Here is a 23437-nt window from a genome sequence, read left to right as displayed (position 1 = left end):
TCACATTTGAACATGATTCAGTCAAATCACCAACTAATATGTTTTCTTCCTGTATGTGTTTCGTGTACTCTGGATCAAAAGGGGAACCCTAAAGGACGTCAGAATGAAAGGATGGTAATTCAGTACCACTACACGCAATGGCCCGACATGGGTGTACCTGAATATGCACTGCCAGTACTGACATTTGTGAGAAGATCCTCTGCAGCCAGGAACACTGAGATGGGCCCAGTGGTCGTGCATTGCAGGTACATCTGGGCAAGTTCAGTTTCATTTAGTGTGCAACATGTTGTAGATTAATACACAACTGCAATAGAGTATAGTAGCATTTACCATCTGTAACGTGCACAAAGTACTCTGCAATCAACCTCATTCATTTTGCGATAGGGAGGATGTACGGCAGGTCGTTTGATCTTGATGGTAGAAAAAGAAAATAGAGACTGAGAGATTGTTCAGACCATCCACTGAATCCATGGTTGAACTCAAGTTTCTCTGGCCTGATTCAAGTTTATCCACTGTATCACACAGTACATTCCATCTCATTGCTGGTGAAATTCTCTTATTCACATGAATGAATCCAGGATGTGAGGATTCTGTAATTTATAGCAGACCTTGGCAGTTTTTGCAGAACTCTAGAGATTTGTGCAGTTAGAGACAGGATTTCATGCTTTCATCACTGTATGGAACAGAGATTTAATCTTCCTCAAAAGGTTTGTCCCCTGCATCCAATGCCACACCTGCCCCAGTACTTCTGCTGCTTTTTCTTTTTTACCCACAACAGATTCTCAGCAAACGAATTATCCAGATGAAGACATTCTAAGTTTATTAGACTTTTAAATGTATTGTTCTTTCAACTTGCTATAGTCTTAGTGTGATATTCAGTACTAGTCCTACTCAGAGTAGACCCACTTAAGTTGATAGATATAACTAACTTAGGTTTATTAGTTTCAGTGGGTCTATTCTGAGTAGGACTCATTTGAATACAACCCTTATATTTTAGCTTGTTTATCTTGGAAGCACTGCTACAGGGCAGAATGTTATTTTTTTTAAATGGTCAGGAAAGGCAAATTCTGTAAATGAATCATATTTTCATTCATGGAACTCCTTAATACATTCTGGTTGCAAAATGTAAGGCCACATCCACACCAGACTTTTATTCTTTAAACAGTCGAGTGTATAAAGCTATATACTTTAAACAGTCATGGCTTCCTCCAAAGAATCCTGGGAAGTATAGTTTGTGAAACGTGCTGAGTGTTCAGCAGACGCTTGTTCTCCTGACAGAGCTCCAATGCCCAGAGAGGGTTAACAGTCAGCCCCTCTTCCCAGAGAATTCTGGGAATCAGAGCTCTGTGAGAGGAATAATGGCCTCCTAACACCTTTCAGCACCCTTCACAAACTACGCTGCCCAGGATTCTTTGGGGGAAGCCATGACTGTTTAAAGTGGAATAAATGTCTGGTGTGGATGTGGCCTAAGGCTCCTTTTTGAGAAGGGCAGCAGTGCATACTACATGTACTTCGTTCATTCGTTTATTTATTTACGGTCAAAGACCCATATAACAAGAATAGTTACAAAAGGAAAAATCGAATACATATTTAAAATAACAGCAAATTAAAAGAAACTCTTCAAGATTTACAAAAAACATCAAACATAGGCTTTCAATAATCGATCAGGTTATAAGGATAATTCATATGTTTTGGGCTGTGTAATTACTATTAAACAGAGATTATTGTTTTAGACCAATATATGATAAGAAAACATGATTAATATACCACTGGTTAGGTTAAATTATACACACCCAAGCGAAATTCGTTTCTGCTGCGCTACATATATAAATTTAGCTACTTGGATAGTGGTTTGTTTGTCTGACCCAGATAATAAGTGAGCCGTAGAAGCTTCAGGAGACTTATATGAGATTTTTGATAAAATCTCCCTAAGGTATTTAGAACGAATATGAGAATATAGGGAGCAAGAGAGAAGGGTGTGCGAAGGGGTTTCAATATCAGTGCCACACGGGCAAACACGTTGCTCATATGGAATCCCCTTAAATCTTCCTTCTAAAACCGCAGAGTGTAAAGTATTAAATCTCGCTTTGGAGAACATTACACGAAATTTAGGGATTAAAAGTAGGTCTAAGTATTCGCTAATTTTTTGGGGGGCAAAATTTAGTTTCAAATAAAGTGGTGAACATCTTTTGGACGCTTGAGAGATTGCCGTTTGAAAATCTATATCCTTGATTCGTGTTCGTATTGTCGCCAAGGCAACCTTTGGAGAATGAGATATTAAGTATTCTTTTGCAAGACCAATTTGTAGTAATTTCAATTCCATTTTTTGATTCCATTGAGATGGCCAGTTATCTTTCCATAGTAAAGAAATATAACCCGAAGTAATGTCAGTAGAAATTTTTATCCAGTAATTTACAGAAGCAAGCCAAGCCTGGCTTTCCAGAGATAAAAATCCACATTCAAGTCTTAGTGCCGCGGAGGGCACACATCTAGGAACCCCTATCAATCGACGTAAAAAGGAGGAAAGAATGGATTCAACATGTACTTCTTAAATTTGCAGATGTTTGCATTTTCTCATAGTCTTTGTTTCTCACAAAGCTGTAGAATATCACCAGCTGAAAATGAATATAATCAGCTGACCTGTCTTTGTCGTTGAACAGGGCTGGCTAAGCTTTTTTGGCCCAAGGGTTGCATTTACTGGGGACCACATGTCAACTATGGGTGGGGTCAAAAGTCATTGTTGTGACACACACTCTGCACATATACACACACCCAGAGTACACACAGGCACACGGTACCCCTTGTCATGGGAGCAGCTGACAAAGGCGGTTACTATCCTCTCCCCTCTCTCGTTAGATGATGAGCAGGGAGGGAGCAATATGCATCCCCATTGCTGTGCTGTCCTGGGCAAGAAGGTTTAAACACACACACTCAAATCACCTTCTTGCTCATCAGAAATCTGATTCAAACTATCCTTCCTTGCTTATTAGATGATAGATCTGATAGCATCAGGTGATTTGACTCTGTCGCAGTGCCTGAGCTGGGTGAAGAGCTTTAAACCTCTCCTAGCCCAGTGCTATGTTTACTTTATTGTCGTTTTGCCACCACTGCCAAAAACAGTGGGGTTTTGTGTGGCAAAAAGAAATTGCTTGGGAGACTGGATCAGGCCCACAGACTGTAGGTTCATAACCCCTGTTGAAGAGAATTTTTCTCCTTGACTTTGAATGCTTCAGTAGGAAAAGTAAGGAAAAAACACAGAAATTCCCATGTTTGATGTATCAAAAAAAATATGAATTTTTGCACCAGTACATAATCAACTATAAAAGCTACACTGTATGTTTTCAGTACATTGCAGCCACTTCAAAGCACAGACATATGTCTAGAATTTTGTTTCTCCTTTAAATGAAAGCTATGGCTCCTCATGCAGTCAGTGTGTGACAATTTGAGGAAACACCCAACACCTCAGCAGTTACTATCACACCGAAAGCTGACAATTACATATTTTGGAAAATCTGAGGAGCAAGACTTGTAAAGAATCTTTTATATCAATATTATCACTTAACCATAGTGTTGTACTCCTTCATTAGTATTTAACTAAGCTTTCTCCTGAAACTTTTCTTTTCATCAGTGCTGGTGTTGGCAGGACTGGTACCTACATTGTTATAGACAGTATGCTACAACAGATAAAAGACAAAAGCACAGTTAACGTTCTGGGTTTCCTGAAACACATCAGGACACAGCGCAACTACCTCGTCCAGACAGAGGTAAAACATTCATTTTCATGATAGTGAACTATTATCACCAATTAAATCTTGCAGGTGGATTTGCCAACTGTGATTTCCACGGCAATATCTCCATTGGTTACATACTGCATTTCTTGTGTTTTTCTGTACATTCAGTTTGCAAGTGCATATAGTTGTCATATTATTTATCATTTGTGTAACTTTTTTAATAAACCAAGCCCTTCACAGAAAATTTTAAAAAGACCAGGCCCAGAAGCTCACAGTCTTTAGTATCAACAAAACACAAGGGGAACATTTAATATGCAAAGGTAATGCATAATTACCTTATAACACTATGAGCTTTCATAAAGATGAACAGTAAAAAACCCCTTTCTTTTCTGGAAAAGTAAAAAAGGAAATATTCTTAGAAAAAGAGGGAAAAGGACGATAGTAGTCGGGAGTGGGAAAAATTCAGTGTATGAATAAAATCAAAGTCAGGTGGATGAAAAGCAGGCTACAAAAGAAAAAAAGCAAACAAAAAAAGAATCAGTACAGGAAAAATCTGAAAACTTGTCTAAACAGTATTTTTATTTAGTTAGTTCATTTTTAATTTGCCCTTCATCAAGCAAATGATCCCAGAATGGGGTGCATGAAATACAAAATCAAATGAACATTGCAGCAGTTCCAATAAAAACATTAAAACAATTTGAATAAAAACATTAAAACAACATCACTCCTCCCTACAAAAATCAGTGTCCTAATGCATCTGGCTAAAGAGATCATTTTTTAGCTGGCAGCAAAACCCAACCAAGTTGGTGCCAGTTGGATCTCAAGATAGAAGGCATTCCAAAGCCAGGGAGCCAGTGCTGAAAAGGCCCCTCCATGAGTTGTAGAGGTACAAACTTCACTCAGAGATGGGGTAGAACATTTTAAATAGTGAGGTTGTTGCAGATATAATGCAAGCCTTTAAAATAACTGTGCTCCACGATGGACTTTATTTCTGCTCATGCCTCATTTGCTCCTGCCATTCTAGGAGCAGTATGTTTTTATTCATGATGCCTTGTTGGAAGCCATTCTTGGGAAAGAGACTGAAGTTTCTGCTAACCAGCTACATAGCTATGTCAATAGCATTCTTATACCTGGAATTGGAGGAAAGACTTGGCTAGAAAAACAGTTTAAGGTAAGCTTCTTTCTTACCTTGCTTAGCGCTGCTGCCATTTCCAAGGGATAAAGTGATCAGACCAAAACTGGTACTTTATCATTGTGGGGGAGAGGGAACGGTCTGATAAAAAAGGTTTTTGGTTACACCTCTAATGTTGCTGCAACACAAACGAGAGATTCTACAACATGTCTTAATGTAAGGGCAAGCTCATCTAGGAGTAGATGGTCCTTCAGAACAGTGTTCTTCAACTTTGGGTCCCCAGATGTTGTTGGACTACAATTCCCATGATCCCTTTGCCAGTGGCTAAAGTGGCTGGAGATGATGGGAGTTGTAGTCCAACAACATCTAGGGACCCAAAGCTGAAGAACACCGTGCGTTAGATATACTGGTCCTATGCCATAACCGGTACTTTGCAGAGGCCATCACAACCAGCTGGCTCAGATACCATGATTGAAAGCCATTGAGAGGCCCAGTAGAACCAGCAGAGATGCACTCTTTTGTTGTTGTTTGATTTATATCCCACCCTTCCTCCCAGCAGGAGCTCAGGGTGGCAAACCAAAGCACTAAAAACATTAAAATATCATAAAAACAAACTTTAAAACACATTAAAAGTAGGTACCCAAGCTACAGTAGTTGGATCTTCATTGCCTCTGGCATCCAGGTTGGAACAAATATGACTGACTTTATCTGTGAAGTATCTTACAAAGTGGTCACAGCAAGCTCACTTTTCGTCATGGAAGTATCACAGTTAACTTGGCAAACAAAGCAGACTGGCCCAGGAATAACTGATCTCGGCTGAAGTATTCAGGTTCACAGTAGCAGTAAGGAGGAAAAATTCCTTAGGCGTACCCTTGTTTTGATGTTTTATAAAAGAACAGAGAGAGCTTTTTGTTTCCTCAGACCTGTTTCTGACGTACTTACATCTTTAGTGCTTTGGAATTTATCTTCAGAGGTAGTTAAATTGACAATGTCAAACCAGGGTGGAATTGATTTTTTTGCTTTGCATGATATAAATACCTATACAGACTTAAAGGCCCAACACACATCTGTGTAAATATCTTATATCTTTCTTTATGCAACGAGTTCAATTCTTCTTGGCATTTTGAATGCTTTTAGCAAATCTAACAATACAGTTTGGTCTTCCAGGAATGCATTTTTTTCCAGAAATAAGGGGAGGGGGGGGAGAGAGAGAGAGAGAGAGAGAGCTGCAAAGACTTAATATTGCTTCTGCTTTATTTAAATCTTTCAGCTGGTTATGCAGTGCAATGCAAAATATGTGGAGTGCTTCAGTGCTCAGAAGGACTGCAACAAAGAAAAGAACAGGAACTCATCAGTTGTGCCATGTAAGATCCCATCTTCAAGTCTGATTGCTGTGCTGCATAAATTCCTTGTGCTAAATTGTGAATTGTGTTTGCATAATGTGTTGTGGGCTCTCAATTGAATTGTTTTCTCTTACTAGATCAGAGCTGTCTTCCAATATAAATCTGAATTGTAGGTCCTGATGCTAGATACAATTTAATGCATTTCAATGTGTAAATACAAAAACATTTTAACTTACTGAATATTCATATAGTAATACAAAGTAGATGCATTCCTGGACATTACTTCTTTAACGTAAACTTTGGTACCAGAGTTAGGAATAACATGAAAAGAATAGGGATAGGTTCCTACTCCTGCTACTAGATGGTGGGGGCAGCTTCAGCAGGGGCTTTAAAGTGTGCCTACCTGGCACCCACCCATTCCCCCTTCTCCTCCTCTGAATCCTATTGCATCTTTCCCTTCCCAGCCCTGGGAAAAAGCAAGAGATCTCTTTGATTCCATACAAACACACAGGCTTGTCAATTTCATCCTAGCAAAGCAAGGCACAGGCTTATCAGTTTACTGACAGCAAAGCAAAGACACAGGATAGTCAGTTTCACCTTAAAGCAAAGGCACAGGCTTTAAGGTTTCTTCACAGCAAAGCAAAGCTCATCAGTTTCACCTTTAAAAAAACCTTCCTTAAAAGGAGCTTCGTTCCTGGAGGATTTGTTAACTGAGGTAGTACTGTATGAGAGTTTGATACGGTGATGAAGTAATTTAAAGTAATGTTTCAAAAGTTTAAACAAACTTAACAATACCACTTTTTCTTCCAGAAATTAATTTTCATTTATCTTCCCTTGCAGAAGTTCAATTGTTAGTACTTGCAGTATTATTATTATTATTATTATTATTACTACTCCTACTCTAAATTTATTACCCACCCTTCTTGAGTAGGTGCCAAGCAGGTCACAACAATATAAAATACATTATAAAAACAGTTTAATATAAAATACATTATTGAAAACAGATTTTAAAAAATTACAGCTAGAGAGGTTCCTAATATATACAAGAGAGTAGCATGGATTTTTCGCATTCCGCAATGTTAAATTGAAAATACCCCCATGCCATTCTACTGCTTCCCATAAGCTTATTTCAAAACAAAACCTTACAAAAACTAATAGTCCTGAACTAAGAAACGCTTGCTTAGCAACCCTCTAAATTTTCATGGCGATACACAAAACAGTCAGAGAGAATTGAAAGTTCAAACTGTAAAAAGAGAGGGGGGAAATCCCTGTTGGACTTTTTTGTTAGAGTTCTCATAATTGGTTGAAATTAATTAAAAATCAGCCATGTTCACAGAGTACCTATAATCCTATTACTGACCTTGCCCCATACTGTGACCTTCGTCTTCTGCAGTTTAAAAGTTAAAAAAATGCCTGGCTGATTTTTAATTAATTTAAGAAATTTAGCATTGAATTCAGTGATAAGACTGGGCATGCTCAGTAAGAACCAACTGTCAGTGTTCTAAAAACCAGACTCACAGCTGCTTGGCTTGGCTATCCAGGGGCCCACACCTACACCTGAACTTTATTTCACTTTAGACAGCCAAGGCTTCCCACACAGAATCCTGGGAAGTGTAGTTTGTGAAGGGTGCTGAGAGTTGTTAGGAGACTCCTATTCCCCTGACAGAGCTCCAGTGGCCAGAGTGGTTTAACAGGCAGCTGCTCAGATTGAAGCTCTGTGAGGGGAACATGGCCTCTCCATCAACTCTCAGCACCCTTCACTAACTACACTTCCCAGGATAGTTTGGGGGAAGCCATGACTGTCTAAAGTGAAATAAAGGTCTGGTGTGGATGTGGCTAGGGACAGGTTTGTTTTAAATTTGGGTGGGAAGCTAGATGTGCCTGCTGTAGAATAAAAAGGTGGGGGAAACCCTGAAAAACAATGATATTGTTCACAATGTTTTCCTTTTGAAAAGGAAAGGGGCTTTGCCCTGCACAGTGACCTCCCACCCAATCTTCTCCCCTCCCCTCCTTCTTCCCCCTTCCCTGCCCCTCCCCCAGATCAGTTTCACCTATCCTAAGCATGATTGCACAGGAGTAAATCCCACTGAACTCAAAAAGCATACAAATGATCAAACCTGCCCTCCTATCCCCTCCCTCTTGCCTCTTCCCTCCCCTTCCTTTGCCCCTCTCTCCCCATCCCCTTCCAATCCCCTCCTTCTCCCTCCTCTCTCCACTCCCTTCCCCCTTCCCTCTCGGTCCCCATCCCCCTCCTCCCCCATGGTCAGTTTTACCTACCTTAAGCATGATTGCACAGGAGTAAATCCCATTGAACTCAGTAAGCATGCAAATGATCAATCCATTCTCAACAAGCTTGCACAGGATCCCATTTCTTACCTCCTGGATTAAAAAGCAGAGAAATTCACTAATAGGCAAGAAAACCTTGCAGTTTAAGAACATACCTATGCCAAATTAAAAGAATTTGGACCGTTAGCAGGATTTAAGATCAACAATCAAAAAACAAAGATGTTGGTGAAAAATTTAACTTTAAGGGAACAGAAAGAGTTAATGGACAAGACAGATTTTACAATAGAGAAAAAGTTGAAATATTTAGGTATCATTATGACAAATAAAAATTCAAAGTTGTTTCATAATAATTATGAAAAATTATGGACAGAGATTAAGAAAGACTTGCTAAAATGGGATAAACTACAATTGTCATTAATGGGTAGAATATCTGTGATAAAAATGAATGTATTACCGAGAATGATGTTTTTGTTTCAAACAATACCTGTAATATCCTCTGATTTACCTTTTAAACAATGGCAAAAAGATATCTCTAAATTTGTATGGCAAGGAAAAAAACCAAGAGTTAAATTTAAACTACTACAAGATGCCAAAGAAAGAGGAGGACTGGGATTACCAAATCTGAGACTTTATTTTGCTGCCTGCTGTCTAGTCTGGATAAAGGAATGGATTTTATTGAGGAATAAAAGACTATTGGATTTGGAGGGCCATAATTTGAAGTGGGGATGGCATGGATATCTATGGTATGACAAAGTAAAAGTAAATGTAGACTTTAACAATCATTTTATAAGACGTCCTCTGTTGAAAATATGGAATAGATATAAACCAAGGTTTTATTCGAAAATACCATTATGTGTCTCAAGTCAAGAAGCGTTTTATAGAAGAGAAATGGCTGGAAAAGAGAAATGGTTAACTTATCAAGAACTATTAGAAAATGTACATGGAGAATATACAATGAAAGAGAGAGAACAACTGACAAAGGAAGGATATAGTTTTCAATGGTTTGCCTATTTACAATTGTTAGAAAGATATAAAATGGACAAGAAAATGTATGGGTTTGAAATAAGTAAATCTGATTTTGAAATAGGATTGTGTACAAATGATGAAAATATAATTGCGAAAATGTATAAACTCTTATTGAAAATGGATATGGAGGAAGAACAAGTAAAAGAGTGTATGGTAAAGTGGGCAAAAAATTTTGGTCATAACATACAAATGGATCAATGGGAAAATATGTGGAAAAAAGGTTTGAAATTTACACTATGCTATAATCTTAAAGAAAATTTTTATAAAATGATGTACCGTTGGTACATGACTCCAGAAAAGTTGTCAAAAATGTATAGTAATGTTTCTAATGTTTGTTGGAAATGTAAACAACAAGAAGGATCATTTTATCATATGTGGTGGTTATGTAAAAAGGCAAAATCATTTTGGGCACAGATAGGTAGGAAGATGCAAAAAATTCTAAAGATAAATATTCAGTCAAAACCAGAATTTTTTTTATTGGGTTTTATGGATAAACAAATAGAAAAGAAATATGGAAGAATAATATTATATATGATTACGGCAGCAAGATTATTATATGCACAAAAGTGGAAAATGGAATCAACACCAACAATGGAAGAATGGTTATTGAAATTAATGGACTTAGTAGAAATGGATAAATTGACATGTTTACTTAGAGAAAAATCGACAGATACATTTCTTAAGGAATGGAAACCTCTCTTAGACTTTTTGTTGAAAGCAAAATAAAATGATGATACTGGGATTTGACGATTAATTAAGACAGCCTATGGAGAAAAGGGACTCTGTATGTATACATTAAGGGACAGGTTTGATGTATATTATATACTTATAGCTGATCTGCGACAAATCAGAAGTCAACTATTTTATTTTCATTTTTTGTTGATGTATTGTTATGTTTTTTTGACTTTGTTTTGTTTGTTTTTGGAAAAATTTGAATAAAAAATTATTAAAAAAAAAAAAAGAACATACCTATGCCAACAGATATTTCTACCAAATTTTTAAAAGCAGGGAAATTGGGCAGCTATAGTGAATGCATCAGGGCAGCAGGAGACTTGACCTCCTCTCTGAGATATTGGACTGCCCTACAAATTGGTCAAAATGCAAACACCATTTGGGTTGGTCTTTCACAGTCCAATCCACTTGCTGTGTAGCTTGAAAGAATTTGGTAACGTGTGCCTCTGAGCATATAGTGAGTGGTGGCAACACCTGCAATCAGCCCAAATAACAGAAACAAGATGTGTGCTGTGCTGTTTAGCAGGGAAGAAGCAACAATATAGTTAATATAGTTCAGATAGTCATTTTAAATATGTATGATTTACTTTGCAATTTTAGTGAAGTTTCCTATACTAAATAATTTTCTTTTGCTTCTGTTTCTGTGAATATGTGAAGTACAGCAATACTTTACATAGTTTATACTAAAACAAACTCCAAAAACAGTTGTAGAATAATGGGACTGACTATTCTGCAGAATAGTCTCCAATGGACATGAGGAGTCTCAGTTTGCACAAGATAACGCAGTGGGAGGTGAACATTTTCTAGCAAAATTCCAGGTGTGCTCTATGTTTTTAATTGACCAAGCCCACCTTTCCTTAAGTGAAGTTGTTTAAGCATAGTAGGCTGAACACATACATCTTGAGCAGGCCAAGTTTGTTTTTCCCACAGCTAGAGTCATTACTTAAATAGCAACATATTGTAATCAGTCTGATTTTACATCAAAGTGCAGTTTCAAATTCAAGTGTTAATGCGCCCAAAATAGAACTAGAGCATAACCTCCAGTTTGAAACACAAAAGGCTGTCTTTATCATGTGACACTGACCAATAAAAAGGCTTTGAAATTAATAAAAATAAATTTGATACAGAGTTCTAGGATTAATAATGAGAGAAGTATAATTTTCTAGGTTAGATTCTCTGTAGAAACAGTAGTAACACAAGAACATAAGAAGAGCCTGCTGGATCAGGCCAGTGGCCCATCTAGTCCAGCATCCTGTTCTCACAGTGGCCAACCAGGTGCCTGGGGGAAGCCCACAAGCAGGACCCAAGGAAGACACACAGGAAGAAGTAAAGTAAGAAGAACACCAACAAACATACAAAAATGTAATTCTCCATCTTTGGAGATGGCAGGTGTTGCCACCACTCACCATATGCTCAGAGGTGCATGTTACCAAATTCTTTCAAGCTCACAGGAAGTGGATGTCTCGAGAGAGGAGGTCAGGTCTCATGTTCCCCTGGTGCATTCACTATAGCTGCCCAATTTCCCTGCTTTTTAAAGTTTGATAGAAATATCTGTTGGCTATAGGTACATTCTTAAACTGCAAGGTTTTCTTGCCTATTAGTGAATATTTGCAAACTGAGCTTTTACTTTGTAAATACTTATTTTATAAGTGAACTGTTTTGTATTGTTATGCTGGTCTACGACTGGAAATAAATCATTCATTCATTCATTCATTCAGAGAGAGAGAGAGAGAGATGCACCTAGGAACAACTAAATGGTTTGCTATCACTAAACTAAAACGCCCCAAGGGGAAGATCCCCACAGTTCAAAACTGTAGGTAGGAAGCATGATGAAGGAGGATGTGACTGGCCGACTGCAACAGTGAACAGGAGGACTCCATGCTGCAGTGTTCTGTTGCAGGTCCCACTTATTTATAGCATTGGTTTTCAAAGTGTTGTAGTGATTCTACATAATAATGGGTTAAGAAATCTAAATAAAAAATGGGACGTGTGATTACTTTGTGTTAATACATGCGGGCCCCGCTTATACGGCAGGTTCCGTTTCGGACTGCTGCCGAAAAGCGGAAACCGCCGAAAAGTGAAACCCGTTGAAAATAATGGTGCGCGTGATGTGAAAATGGCGCACGATGAAAAAACCCACCGTAAAAGCAAAACAAGTGCCCTAAAGCGGGGACTGCAATGAAATTATCACATCTGAAAACTTAAGTTGACCCTCAGAAGCACTTCATGGTGGCTGGGAAATTGATCTGGGGTCGGTGACACCATTGGCTCAAATAAGCTTATATCCAAGTATTTTTCCTTATCTGCTTTGTTAATTTTTTTAATGCTCACTCCACAAAAGAATTGGTAAAAGTGGCTGCCTACCTCTGCAGTCATTGGAAGAGGTTAGATTCATTCATTCAGATAATGTGGTGCTCAGAGGGCTGCTGCTGACTTACCCTGAAGTTAGGGAAATGGTTGCTGCTACCATGACTTTTGGAGAAGGATGAGAGCAGAAAAAAAATAATTAACTGCTATTGTGTGCAGATGGAAAGAAAAAGAATGCCATGTTCATAAAATATCTGATAATCATCAAATCTCTGTTCAGTTTATTTATTACATTTTTATCCTGCCCTTCCTTCAAGGAGCTCAAGGCATTGCAGATAGTCCTGACTCTATCCTTGCAACAAATGTGATATGTAGATTAGGCTAGGAGTGTCTGGCCCAAGGCCCTTGATGAATTTCATGGTGGAGAGGGAATTTGGGATTAACTGTTATTTGGCATGTGGGAATAGCCGAAATGGTAAGATTTTATTACTGAAATGTCCTTGCGCAAACATTTCATTTTATCATTTTTATCCATTTATCTCCTGTGTTAGCTCAGCACATTTTATGGTACTGGATCTGGCCCTGGGAGAAATGGGAGTTGTGTTATGATAGCTGTGCTAAGATTGTGCATTTTGTTTGATATGGGCTTTTTGTTTGTTTGTTTGATTCTGCAGCTGAGCGAGCAAGAGTGGGACTGGCACCATTACCTGGAATGAAAGGAACTGATTACATTAATGCTTCTTATATCATGGTAATAAAATCACCATTTCATTGTAAGAGAATCAATGGAAAATAACTGAATATAACATTGTTCAATCCTTTGGTTTTATCAGTGATTGCAAAGAGCTTTTGTGTTCCAGTGAGGTGATTCTTTTTTCAAAGAACAGTATGGTGTGAAACAAGCATTATAGAGAGCTGCTTAGAATTATGAGAATTTCTGTTTTTATAACTTAAAGAATTAAGGACACAATTCATTGTCTCCTGCATGCACACCTCATGGGATAAGATCACCATGGAGTTCAATCGAGTCTTCTAACTCTGATTCTCCTGCCAGCCCTTGGCTGGGCGGATGTTCACTGCAGCATGCCAGCTATTATGTGGAATGTGAGGAGTCCATCTCCTACTCCAGGTGATGACTGGCATGCTGGAATGGATGTACGTACCGGCTAAAGGCTACAAAGTGCCTAAACGGCTTATTCAGTCCTGTGGAGATCCTATCCCGCATACCCAGGTCTGTGAACTGCATGTGCAGGAAGCATGGGCCATGCCCTACATTGGCCATTTCATTATTGCATATTGTGTCATTTGCAATCTCATCCTAATGGAGGAATATTTTTACAGCATCTCAGGTGACACTTGTTGCACCAGAAACTTGAACGAGTGGCATCACAGAAGGAATGCAACATATAACTGTGCTGGGTCCATTATTTTTAATTAGAGTAAACAAATATTACTTGCAGCTCATCTTATTTGTTTTTACTATGGTCTTCTGCACTCAGTGGGTTGCCATTCTTGGTGCAAACCATTCCGTTAAATGAAACATGTTTATAGAGGGTTTTTTTCCTTTTACATATTCTCCAGTATTGTTTTAGCATAAGTTAACACAGCAGGGAGCTTTGAAAATTTAGCAGTCTAATAAACTTTTATTGTCTGTTCTCATCCATGAAGTTTAATGTTCCCAAACTATTCCATGCACTGAATAATTGCTACATCTGGTTTCTGCTTTAAAAGGGTTACTATCGGAGTAACGAGTTCATCATAACACAGCATCCCCTGCCACACACAACTAAAGATTTCTGGAGAATGATCTGGGATCACAACGCACAGATCATTGTCATGCTTCCAGATAACCAGAGCTTAGTAAGTTATTTAACTCCACATACTGTATATTAATGATGTAGCACAGCAGGGAGCAAGAACTGGGTTACTTTGCTACGTAGTCTGGCTGTGTTTCAATGGAAAGCAAAGTTGATGTCTCCTTTAACAACTCCATAATCCACAGTATCCAAAGAAGTGGGGGAAGACTGCAGGAGGGAGGAAAACTGCTACGTCTTCCATCAGCACCACAGCGAACATGTCCCAATTCTGTGCCACCCTACTGTGAAGGCTAAGTCTACCCACTGAGCTTTTTCAAAGGGGAAGAAGAAAAACCTTACTGCTTTTGCACCTGTCACCTCTCAGGGATATCACCTCCAGTTGTGACCTCTCTTTCTCAAATGCCACTGAGAAATAAAATCTGCCTACTCTCATCCTTTTGAACAGCAGAACACTTACATTTACTTTGTTTACTCTTGCGCTACGCCTCTATAGACAGGCATCTGACAAAACAGCCTGTGCAGTATGTTGTTATTTCCATTAAATAACTGCAAATGCCTTATCACTTCATCAATTGTTATCTGAGTTGATTATTGTGTATAAAAACAGAAATACAGTTATCTGGCATTTAGTGCTTCTCAGTGAGCAGTAAAGTGGAAACAATCATTTATCTGTACCTTCCCAGAATATCTAGTGAGCTTGTGGACTGACACGGGAATTGAAGGTTCTGTATTCTTGCCACTGGTCTGGGGATGGTTCCCCGTGTTCTGTGGACTTTTGTTCTATGGACTCCCAACATTGCTTGGGAGAATAAGAGAATGAGCGCTAATTCTCTTGAGCTCCAGGACTCTTTCTCTGCCAGCATAGATCACTGCTTGGGACACACTATCATCTTGTAAGGCAGGAGCAGTCAACATGGTGCCCTCCAGATATTGTGAACTACAACTTCCATCTTTCCTGACCATTGGCCATGCTGTCTAGGGTTGATAGAAGTTCGCAACATCTGAAGCGAACCAAATTGTATTCACTACTTCAAAATGAATTCAGGGTCAAATCTAGGCCATAACGGTTCTGTAGTCTAAGAAAGTTTGTCCTGTTCTTAGCAGGTTTCTGTATAGGTTAGATTTTGTAAATCAGCATCGGGTTATCTGGATCAATGCCAATATGGATGAGCTGCCTTTTTAAAAAAAAAATGATTTGATTTTAAAAATTAAATATAAGCAATATATTTAAGGAACCAAGGCCTGAAGGACTCTACAGATAGCAAAAAAAAAGGAATTAACCAGTTAATATCAAATTACCATCATGGCTTTGTGCAGGTGCCTACCTTAAGGAACACAAAATAATTATCTTGGTTATCTTGACCCATTCCAGTCTGGGTTCAGGCTGGTTATGGGACTGAATTGGCCTTGGTTGCCCTAATGGATGATCTTCATTGGAAGGACAGGGGGAGTACAACCCTGTTATTCTTACTTGATCTCTCATCAGCTTTTGATACCATTGACCATGGTATCCTTCTGGGCCGACTTGGTGAGATGGATATTGGAGGCACTGTTTTACAGTCGTTCCAATCCTATCTCCAGGGTCATTTTCAGAGAATAGCATTGGGTGTTGTCTTTTGGCCCCCTGGCAGTTGTGCTGTGGGGTCCTGTAGGGTACCATCTTGTCCCACATGCTGTTTAACATCTATATGAAGCCCTTGGGAGCAGTCATCAGGAGATTTGGGGTGAGGTGTCAGCAGTACACCTCTATAACATCTGAATCGGGAGAGGCTGTGCAAGCCCTGGACTGCTGCCTGGACTCAGTGGTGAGTCAGTGGTCTGAATCCTAGCATTATGGAGACGCTGTGGGTTGGTGGTTCCTGAGTTCGGATAATTGGTCAGCTGCCTGCTTTGGATGGGGTCATACTCCCTCTGAAAGAGCAGGTCCATAGTCTGGGGTGCTCCTGGATCCATCTTTGTTGCTAGAGGCCCAGATTACATCAGTGGCTAGGAGTGCCTTTTACCAGCTTCAGCTGGTAAGACAGTTGTGGCCATTTCTGGTCCAGGACAGCTTGACCACTGTTGTCCATACACTAGTAACCTCCAGGCTGGATTACTGAAATGCGCTATATGTGGCGCTACCCTTGAGGTTGGTCCAGATGCTGCAGCTGGTGCAAAATGCAGTGGCGAGACTGCTCACTGGGGCAGGGTATCTCCAACATGTCACCCCGCTGCTGAAAAAGTTGCACTGGCTACCTATAAGCTACTGGGCTGATTTCAGTGTTCTAGTTTTGGTGTTCAAAGCCTTAAATAAATAAATAAATATACATCTTGGGAACATGATACCTGAAAGATGGTCTTACCCCTTGTATACCCAGTCGATCACTATGCGCTGTAGGTGAGGGCCTGCTGCAGATACCATCTTACCAGGAGGTCCGTTCCGCACAACACAGGAAATGGACCTTTAATGTAGTGGCACCTATCTTTTGGAATTCCTTCCCTTTAATATTAAGACAGGCACCATCTCTGTTATCTTTTCAGTGCCTATTAAAGACCTTCCTCTTTCAACAAGCCTTTTAAATAAAGAGCTTATCTGAGTCTGTGTCTGTGCTGAAATTGCCTTTTTATGTTTTTAACCTTTTCTTTTTTTAAAATGTTTTTAAAGCTTTTTAAAAAAATGTTTTTAAAGATGTTTTAATATATTTTAAAGTCTGTGTTTATGATGTTTTTTTAAAGTGTTTTTAGTGCTTTTGTTTGCCGCCCTGGGCTCCTACTGGAAGGAAGGGTGGGAGATAAATCTAATAAGTAAATAAATAATACATTATAATGAGATTGTATTTCTGTGAAATCTGTACCCATGTAAAATGTAATCTTATAAATATTCTAAAATATGAATTTCCCTGTGAAATAAGTTAAACATCAGGCTTGCCCTGTTTGGGAGGCTCAGAGTATTCCTATGATAGTCATACTGCTGTTAGCTAGATGCATTTTGTAAAAGATCAGTTTGTGTTCCTGCCTATTAAACCAAATTTTGATTCTTCGAATTTTGTCCATGTAAAAAGTAAAGAAACATACAAAAAGCCTGTGTTATTTATTTTGTCTTTAGGCAGAGGATGAATTTGTGTACTGGCCAAGCAGAGAAGAATCCATGAACTGCGAGGCATTTACTGTGACCCTTATCAGCAAAGACAGGCTGTGCCTCTCTAATGAGGAGCAGATCATCATCCATGACTTTATCCTTGAGGCTACTCAGGTATATAAATCATCCTCCAGAGGTTAATCTGGAACCTGCTTGACATTCAAAATACTGCTTTTGTCAGTTAACACTTGATATGCATGGTTTTCAGTGGGATTGGCTTAATGTCTATGTTTGGTCATAGTGGAGTTATCAATTTCACTCTTTCTTCCTAGCGATTTTCTCCTGTCATATCTCAGTTTTGTTTTCAGTATACCATTTCCATGGAAGGCCATAACATTTCAGCTTTTATCTGATCCAAAAGTGAAATTGCTTCTCAAGCAGAAATCACACCAAGGGCTTAGTATTTTTTCTCCTTTTTAAAAAGAGCTTACTAAGTTTCAAAGTCCCATTCAAACTCTTCCTTTAGAAACTAAGGGTGCACATTCACTAGTTGTTTCTCTGAATGTGTCTCAGATACTTCACAGATAGACACACCTCTGTACCCTGGCCTTCAACACCTGAGACATATCTTTTTAGGACCCATCCTACTTTATAATTTTAGGTTGTTTTTAATAATGTATTTTAAAATTGTTGTAACACACCCTGGGACCTTTGTGTGAAAGGTGGGTAATAAATGTATTATTGTTATTGTGGAGGAGGAGTTGGTGATATGATCTATATATATCCAGATACTGTACTGTATTCGACTAACTTTTTGCTCTAATGGAAGCCAGTACAAATATTCCCACAAGTGCAACAGGACTTCCCCCCATCTCTTCCACTTGCTTGCCCCCCCCCGTGTCCTCACCAAATCAACAGAGGGTCTGGAGAATCCCTAGAACAGCTTGCAGGGGGAGGAAAGGGAAGCTTGTTCCATCAGATAAGGAAATATTTGCACTGACGGTACTATCTCCTTAGCGCTATGTTGAATATAACCCTTTGTTTTGGGAAAGTCAGTATTCTTCTTAAGATTGGGGTGGGGAGCCTTTTTTCTGTCAAGGCCCATATTCCCTTGGTAGTAATCTATTGGTGGCTGCATGCAGCAGTGGCTGGAGTTTTGAAACTAGGCTGCTTGGGCTGCAGGTTCCCCATCCTTTTCTTAAGAGATGTTAACTTCTAGGCAATGTTCCATGCAATTTCTAGACAAAACAGCAGACCGGAGCACTTAATTGCAAGTAGAATAAACGAGTAAACAGTTCAGTTATTCCTTATCTAGAAAGTTGCAGCATCTCTTTGAATGGATATCCACTTACAAGTAGACATGCCAGTGAGCCCTTTGACCCTTAATATACTTTTTGACCCTTTATTATTCTCATACTGTTGTCTGAGCATATGCACTGCAAGTCCACAATGAGCACCATGGAGACTGATGAGAGATGATCAGAGACAGAACAGAAAAAAACATGGAGCATGACAATGGGAAACAACAACCTAAGCTGTGCAGACAGCCTAAACTTTTTGACAGAAAATGTTTACCAGACCACTATATATTTTGCTGCAGGGAAGCGGACAGCATTGCAAACTCCCTGTATACCTTGGAGAGCTAGAGAAAAAATTGTCTTGCCTTTGGGGCAGGGGACAGATAGCAGAAAATGTGATCTTTTACAAGTTTGATCCTGTTACTCTTGATTTACTCCCAGATGCCTCACAGTTCCATCATCCAGGAATCTGAATGCAATAACGTTTCCAGCAAGATTCTGTTAGTTAACATGGGTTTGCTTCCTGTGGTCCATGCCACAGTGTAATGGGTTAAAAGTATTATGGTCTAGGTCTGCATATGCAACCAGTGAGCAGTGTAAGCAACGTCTAACTAACTTTGAAGACTTTCCTCTTTCAACAAACCTTTTAAGTTGAGACCTATCCCAGTCTGCGTCTGTGTTAGAATTGCTTGTTAATATGTGTTTTTAAATATGTTTTTAACCCTTTCTTAAAATATGTTTTTAAAGCTTTTTGAAAAATGTTTTTAACATTGTTTTGTTTTAATGTATTTTAAGGTCTGCTTTTATGATGTTTTAAAGTGTTTTTAGCGTTTCTGTTTGCCATCCTGGGCTCCTGCTGGGAGGAAGGGCGGGATATAAATTGAATAAATAAATAAATAAAACTATCCTAGCTAGCTAAATGTTACATTTGGACCCAGCATAAAGTAAATTGATTGAAAATTGAAAACCTGCATGTTAAATATATCCATGGGAAAATTTCCCCAACATTTTAAGAAATGCATTGTTCCATTAACAGCAGCTGGTATGAATCAATGGGGGAGACAGAAATAACGTCTGGAAAAGATTCCCTTCAATTGATCAAAGGGACAATCATAGGGAAAGCACTGCAGCACTACCAAGGATCTCCTTCTCCTTTGTAGTGATACTAGGGAAGATAAAGAGCTGCTGCCACTGCCAGGTGGGGCATCATCCTGGATGATTTATATCATCCTGGATGAAGGGGTTCATGACTGCATGGAGGGATGCACTTATTATCCCCACTGTACCCTGAATCCCCTTTCATTACAGGAATGCCCCTCCCAACTCTCAACATCATGTTCTGTGGCCAACAGATGCAGTAATTCCCTAAAAATGCTAACAAGGTAACCACACGCCACATGCAGAAAGAGAGTTCCTACTTGTATAGGAGGGGGACAAGATGTGTTTCATCAGTAGTAATCCAAAAATAGGTTAACCATTTTTTAGTAACAGAGGTGATCACTGATATATTGGAATGTTACAGGTGCCTTTTTAAGCAGAAATGGTTGGTTGGAGTGACAATTGTTAACATTTGGGTTGGTTTTCTTTACAGGATGACTATGTTTTGGAAGTACGCCATTTTCAGTGTCCCAAATGGCCAAACCCAGATGCCCCAATCAGCAGTACCTTTGAGCTTATCAATGTAATCAAGGAAGAGGCCTTAACAAGAGATGGCCCCACCATCGTTCATGATGAGTATGTATATCCATCAAATCACATTTATCAATAGATTGGACAAGAAAGATAACAGTAAATATGGGAGCTTATTTGCACTTGAATCTGGGAAGTGGAAGGGGTGCATCAATATCTTATTTCTGTCTTTATTAAACAAGTCTATACCACCTTTCACCTCTAAAAGAAAAAGCCTCCAAGGTGGTTTACCAATTAAATTGTAACACATTAAAAAGAACACTTAAAGTCAAAATTCACTAATAGGCAAAAAACCTTGCGGTTTAAGAAGGTACCTATAGCCAACAGATATTTCTGTCAAACATTAAAAAGCAGGGAAATTGGGCAGCTATAGTGAATGCACCAGGGGAGCAGGAGACCTGACCTCCTCTTTGAGATATTGTACTGCCCTACAAATTTGTAAAAAAGTAAACACAGTTTGGGTTGGGCTTTCACAGTCCAATCCACTTCCTGTGTAGCTTGGTAGAATTTGTTAACATGTGCCTCTTTCTGAGTTCAGGACTGTTAAGTTTTGTAAGGTTTTGTTTTCAAGTGAGCTTATGGGAAGCACCAGAATGGCATGAGGGGGAATTTTCAATTTAACATTGCAGAATGCAAAAAATCCGTGCTGACTATAGTATACTGCCACTCTTGTGGCTGTATAATAAAACAGGTAAACAAAACTATAACTAGATAAAATTTAACACACATTAAAATCCTGACATAACAAAAATGTCTTACTACAGGACAACAGAGAAAAGGCCAGGCTAATCTAGTTCCATAATTGGGGTGCTGTCACTGAAAAGGTCCTGCCTCTTCCCCAAACCACATCTTCCTTGGTGGCAGAATGCAGAACAGGTCTTTGAAAGTTGATGGCAATTGACTGGCAGGTTCATGCAGGAAGAGGCAGTCCTGAAAATATTTTAAGGTCATTTCAGGCTTTATAAGTAATAACCAATACATCAAATTGGGCCCATAAATGACTTGGAAGCCAGTATTTCATCCACAAAGGCAATCAAAGCTATTTCAGTCCCCAAGCTGGGCTTCAACCCAGATTGGAAAGTGTTTTGCAAAGTGATCACAATAGACTGCCAAGGGTTCCTCATCTCTGAGTTGTGGACTAGCATGTAGCAATCTCCTCATCACTTGGAACAGGTCTGTTGACTGACACTGTGCCAATGCAATGGTGAGAGAGATGTATAATTTCTTTGCTTCCATCATCACCAGAGTGTAGTCCTTGGAATGAGTTCCAATGCATGTTTGTTTTTTTAAATATGGTGGTGCTATCACCTCCCACCCTTACATAGATCATTCTTTTCCTGACCAGCAACCACCAAGATTATGTCCTGCAGAATGTGTAGGACTAGATATTGAGGACCATGGTTATTATGGAGACCATGAAATCCTTGTCTAATCCTGGATGCTAAGCAAATTGAACAAAAATCAAAAGTGTTTTTCCTTGGGGCGCATGCACCTGATCGACGGAACAGCAGGGTAAACCGCTTGCTCCGCTAACCCTGTAATCCAAATACCGCACCTTTGCGTGGAAACTGACAGTGAAATTAACAAAAAAAACTCTTGAGAGGCATGGGAAGATACTCTGCACTTCCACAGCAGCTGGGAAGCTGAAATTGACAGACACTTACTTTTAAAGTCTTTACTGCTGCTGAAAACAATGCACCAGAAAAAAAAAAGACCCGGAAAATCGCGATTGCAAAATGGCGGCTAAAACCTCTAAAAGTGAGTTAATGCAAGACTTAACTCCTGAAACAGATCCAGAACTATTGACATCACAATTAGCTTCACAATTTGCATCCCTTCAGAGCTCCTTGCTACAAAAATGGGATGATAGTTTTAAAATATTAGATGAAAAAAATTCATCTCTGACAAACAAAATGGAGGACACTACCAAAACAGCAAATGAAGCATTAGAATTAGGAATACAACATGAAGATGTAATTAAACATATTGTGCACAGTCAAAGAGACCTCTTAAATCGTATGGATGACCAGGAGAATTGGGGCCATCACCGTAATTTAAGAGTGCGTGGAATTAAAGAATGGTCAGATAATAAAGACATCACTCAAGTATTATTAAATTGGTGGTCAACAATATTCCCAGAAGTAGGCATCACTGCAGCAGACATATAACGTGCACACAGAAGCCTGGGCTCACAGCCGAAAAATAATGCCCCCCCCAAGAGACATTGTTATTGCATTCTATAATTATGCTTAAAAAGAAGCAATACTCAAGGCTTTGAAGGCAGCCCTGTGCTTTTTCTCTGAGATCTGAGTGCTGAAACTCTACGTAAGCCTAAATTATTTCGCCCTACTACTGAATTATTGAGAACAGCAGGTATCAAATATTGCTGGGGCTTTCCATTTGCATTGATAGTGGAAGCAGATGGGGTACAACACAAACAAAAAAGATTTGGTGAGCCTACTGGCAATATTTAAATTAGCATCTCCCTGGGAAGAAGAAGAGCTGGAATCTGATGACATCCTCAACCTGATTCTTGAAGAGGAAGATTGGAGATCTTTTCCTCAAGCTATGAAGCACAGAAGATGTCAACGACATGAAATACCCACCAATACAACCAATTCTCAAAGGTCAATGAGATCAACTTCCACAAGAAATAAATAAATACCAGATAACTGGTTACAAGATATATCGACATGCTAAATGACATCAAGGAATAAGGATATCAAAACGCAAAAGGTTATGACTGTGTCAACTGCAACATACTGGGGTTAGCGGAAGCACATAGTTTTGTTTAGATAAAGTTTTCTAATTGATATTGATTGGGTTTACAATATATTCATAAAAGGCAATAAGCCTATAAAGTTCGTCCAACTAACACAGGGCTGTCTCAGACAATACCTATAAGCAAATAATTTTTTCTGTCTTTAGTTAGTTAGGTACGGGGGTTACATTTTGGGGGGGAAGTTAAATGTTACTTGGGGATTACAGAGCCACATTTCAATTTTTTTGTAAGCATAT

General features: G+C 39.1%; 1 protein-coding gene across 3 annotated transcripts in view; it reads left to right on the top strand.

Moving 5' to 3' along the window:
• Nucleotides 1–23437, top strand: part of PTPRG (protein tyrosine phosphatase receptor type G) — an 828925-nt gene that overhangs the window by 795666 nt on the left and 9822 nt on the right. For all 3 annotated transcript variants that reach the window (XM_061618739.1, XM_061618737.1, XM_061618738.1), the window contains exons 20-27: nt 82–245; nt 3629–3764; nt 4756–4902; nt 6134–6227; nt 13232–13308; nt 14289–14417; nt 17460–17606; nt 20322–20464. In XM_061618739.1, coding sequence (XP_061474723.1) covers nt 82–245; nt 3629–3764; nt 4756–4902; nt 6134–6227; nt 13232–13308; nt 14289–14417; nt 17460–17606; nt 20322–20464 — 1037 coding nt within the window. The remainder of the gene's footprint in view (nt 1–81; nt 246–3628; nt 3765–4755; nt 4903–6133; nt 6228–13231; nt 13309–14288; nt 14418–17459; nt 17607–20321; nt 20465–23437) is intronic.

This window comes from Rhineura floridana, chromosome 3 (assembly GCF_030035675.1).
Source record: "Rhineura floridana isolate rRhiFlo1 chromosome 3, rRhiFlo1.hap2, whole genome shotgun sequence".
In the NCBI taxonomy this organism is placed as follows: Eukaryota; Metazoa; Chordata; class Lepidosauria; order Squamata; family Rhineuridae; genus Rhineura; species Rhineura floridana.
This window is presented reverse-complemented; position numbering and strand designations above follow the sequence as displayed.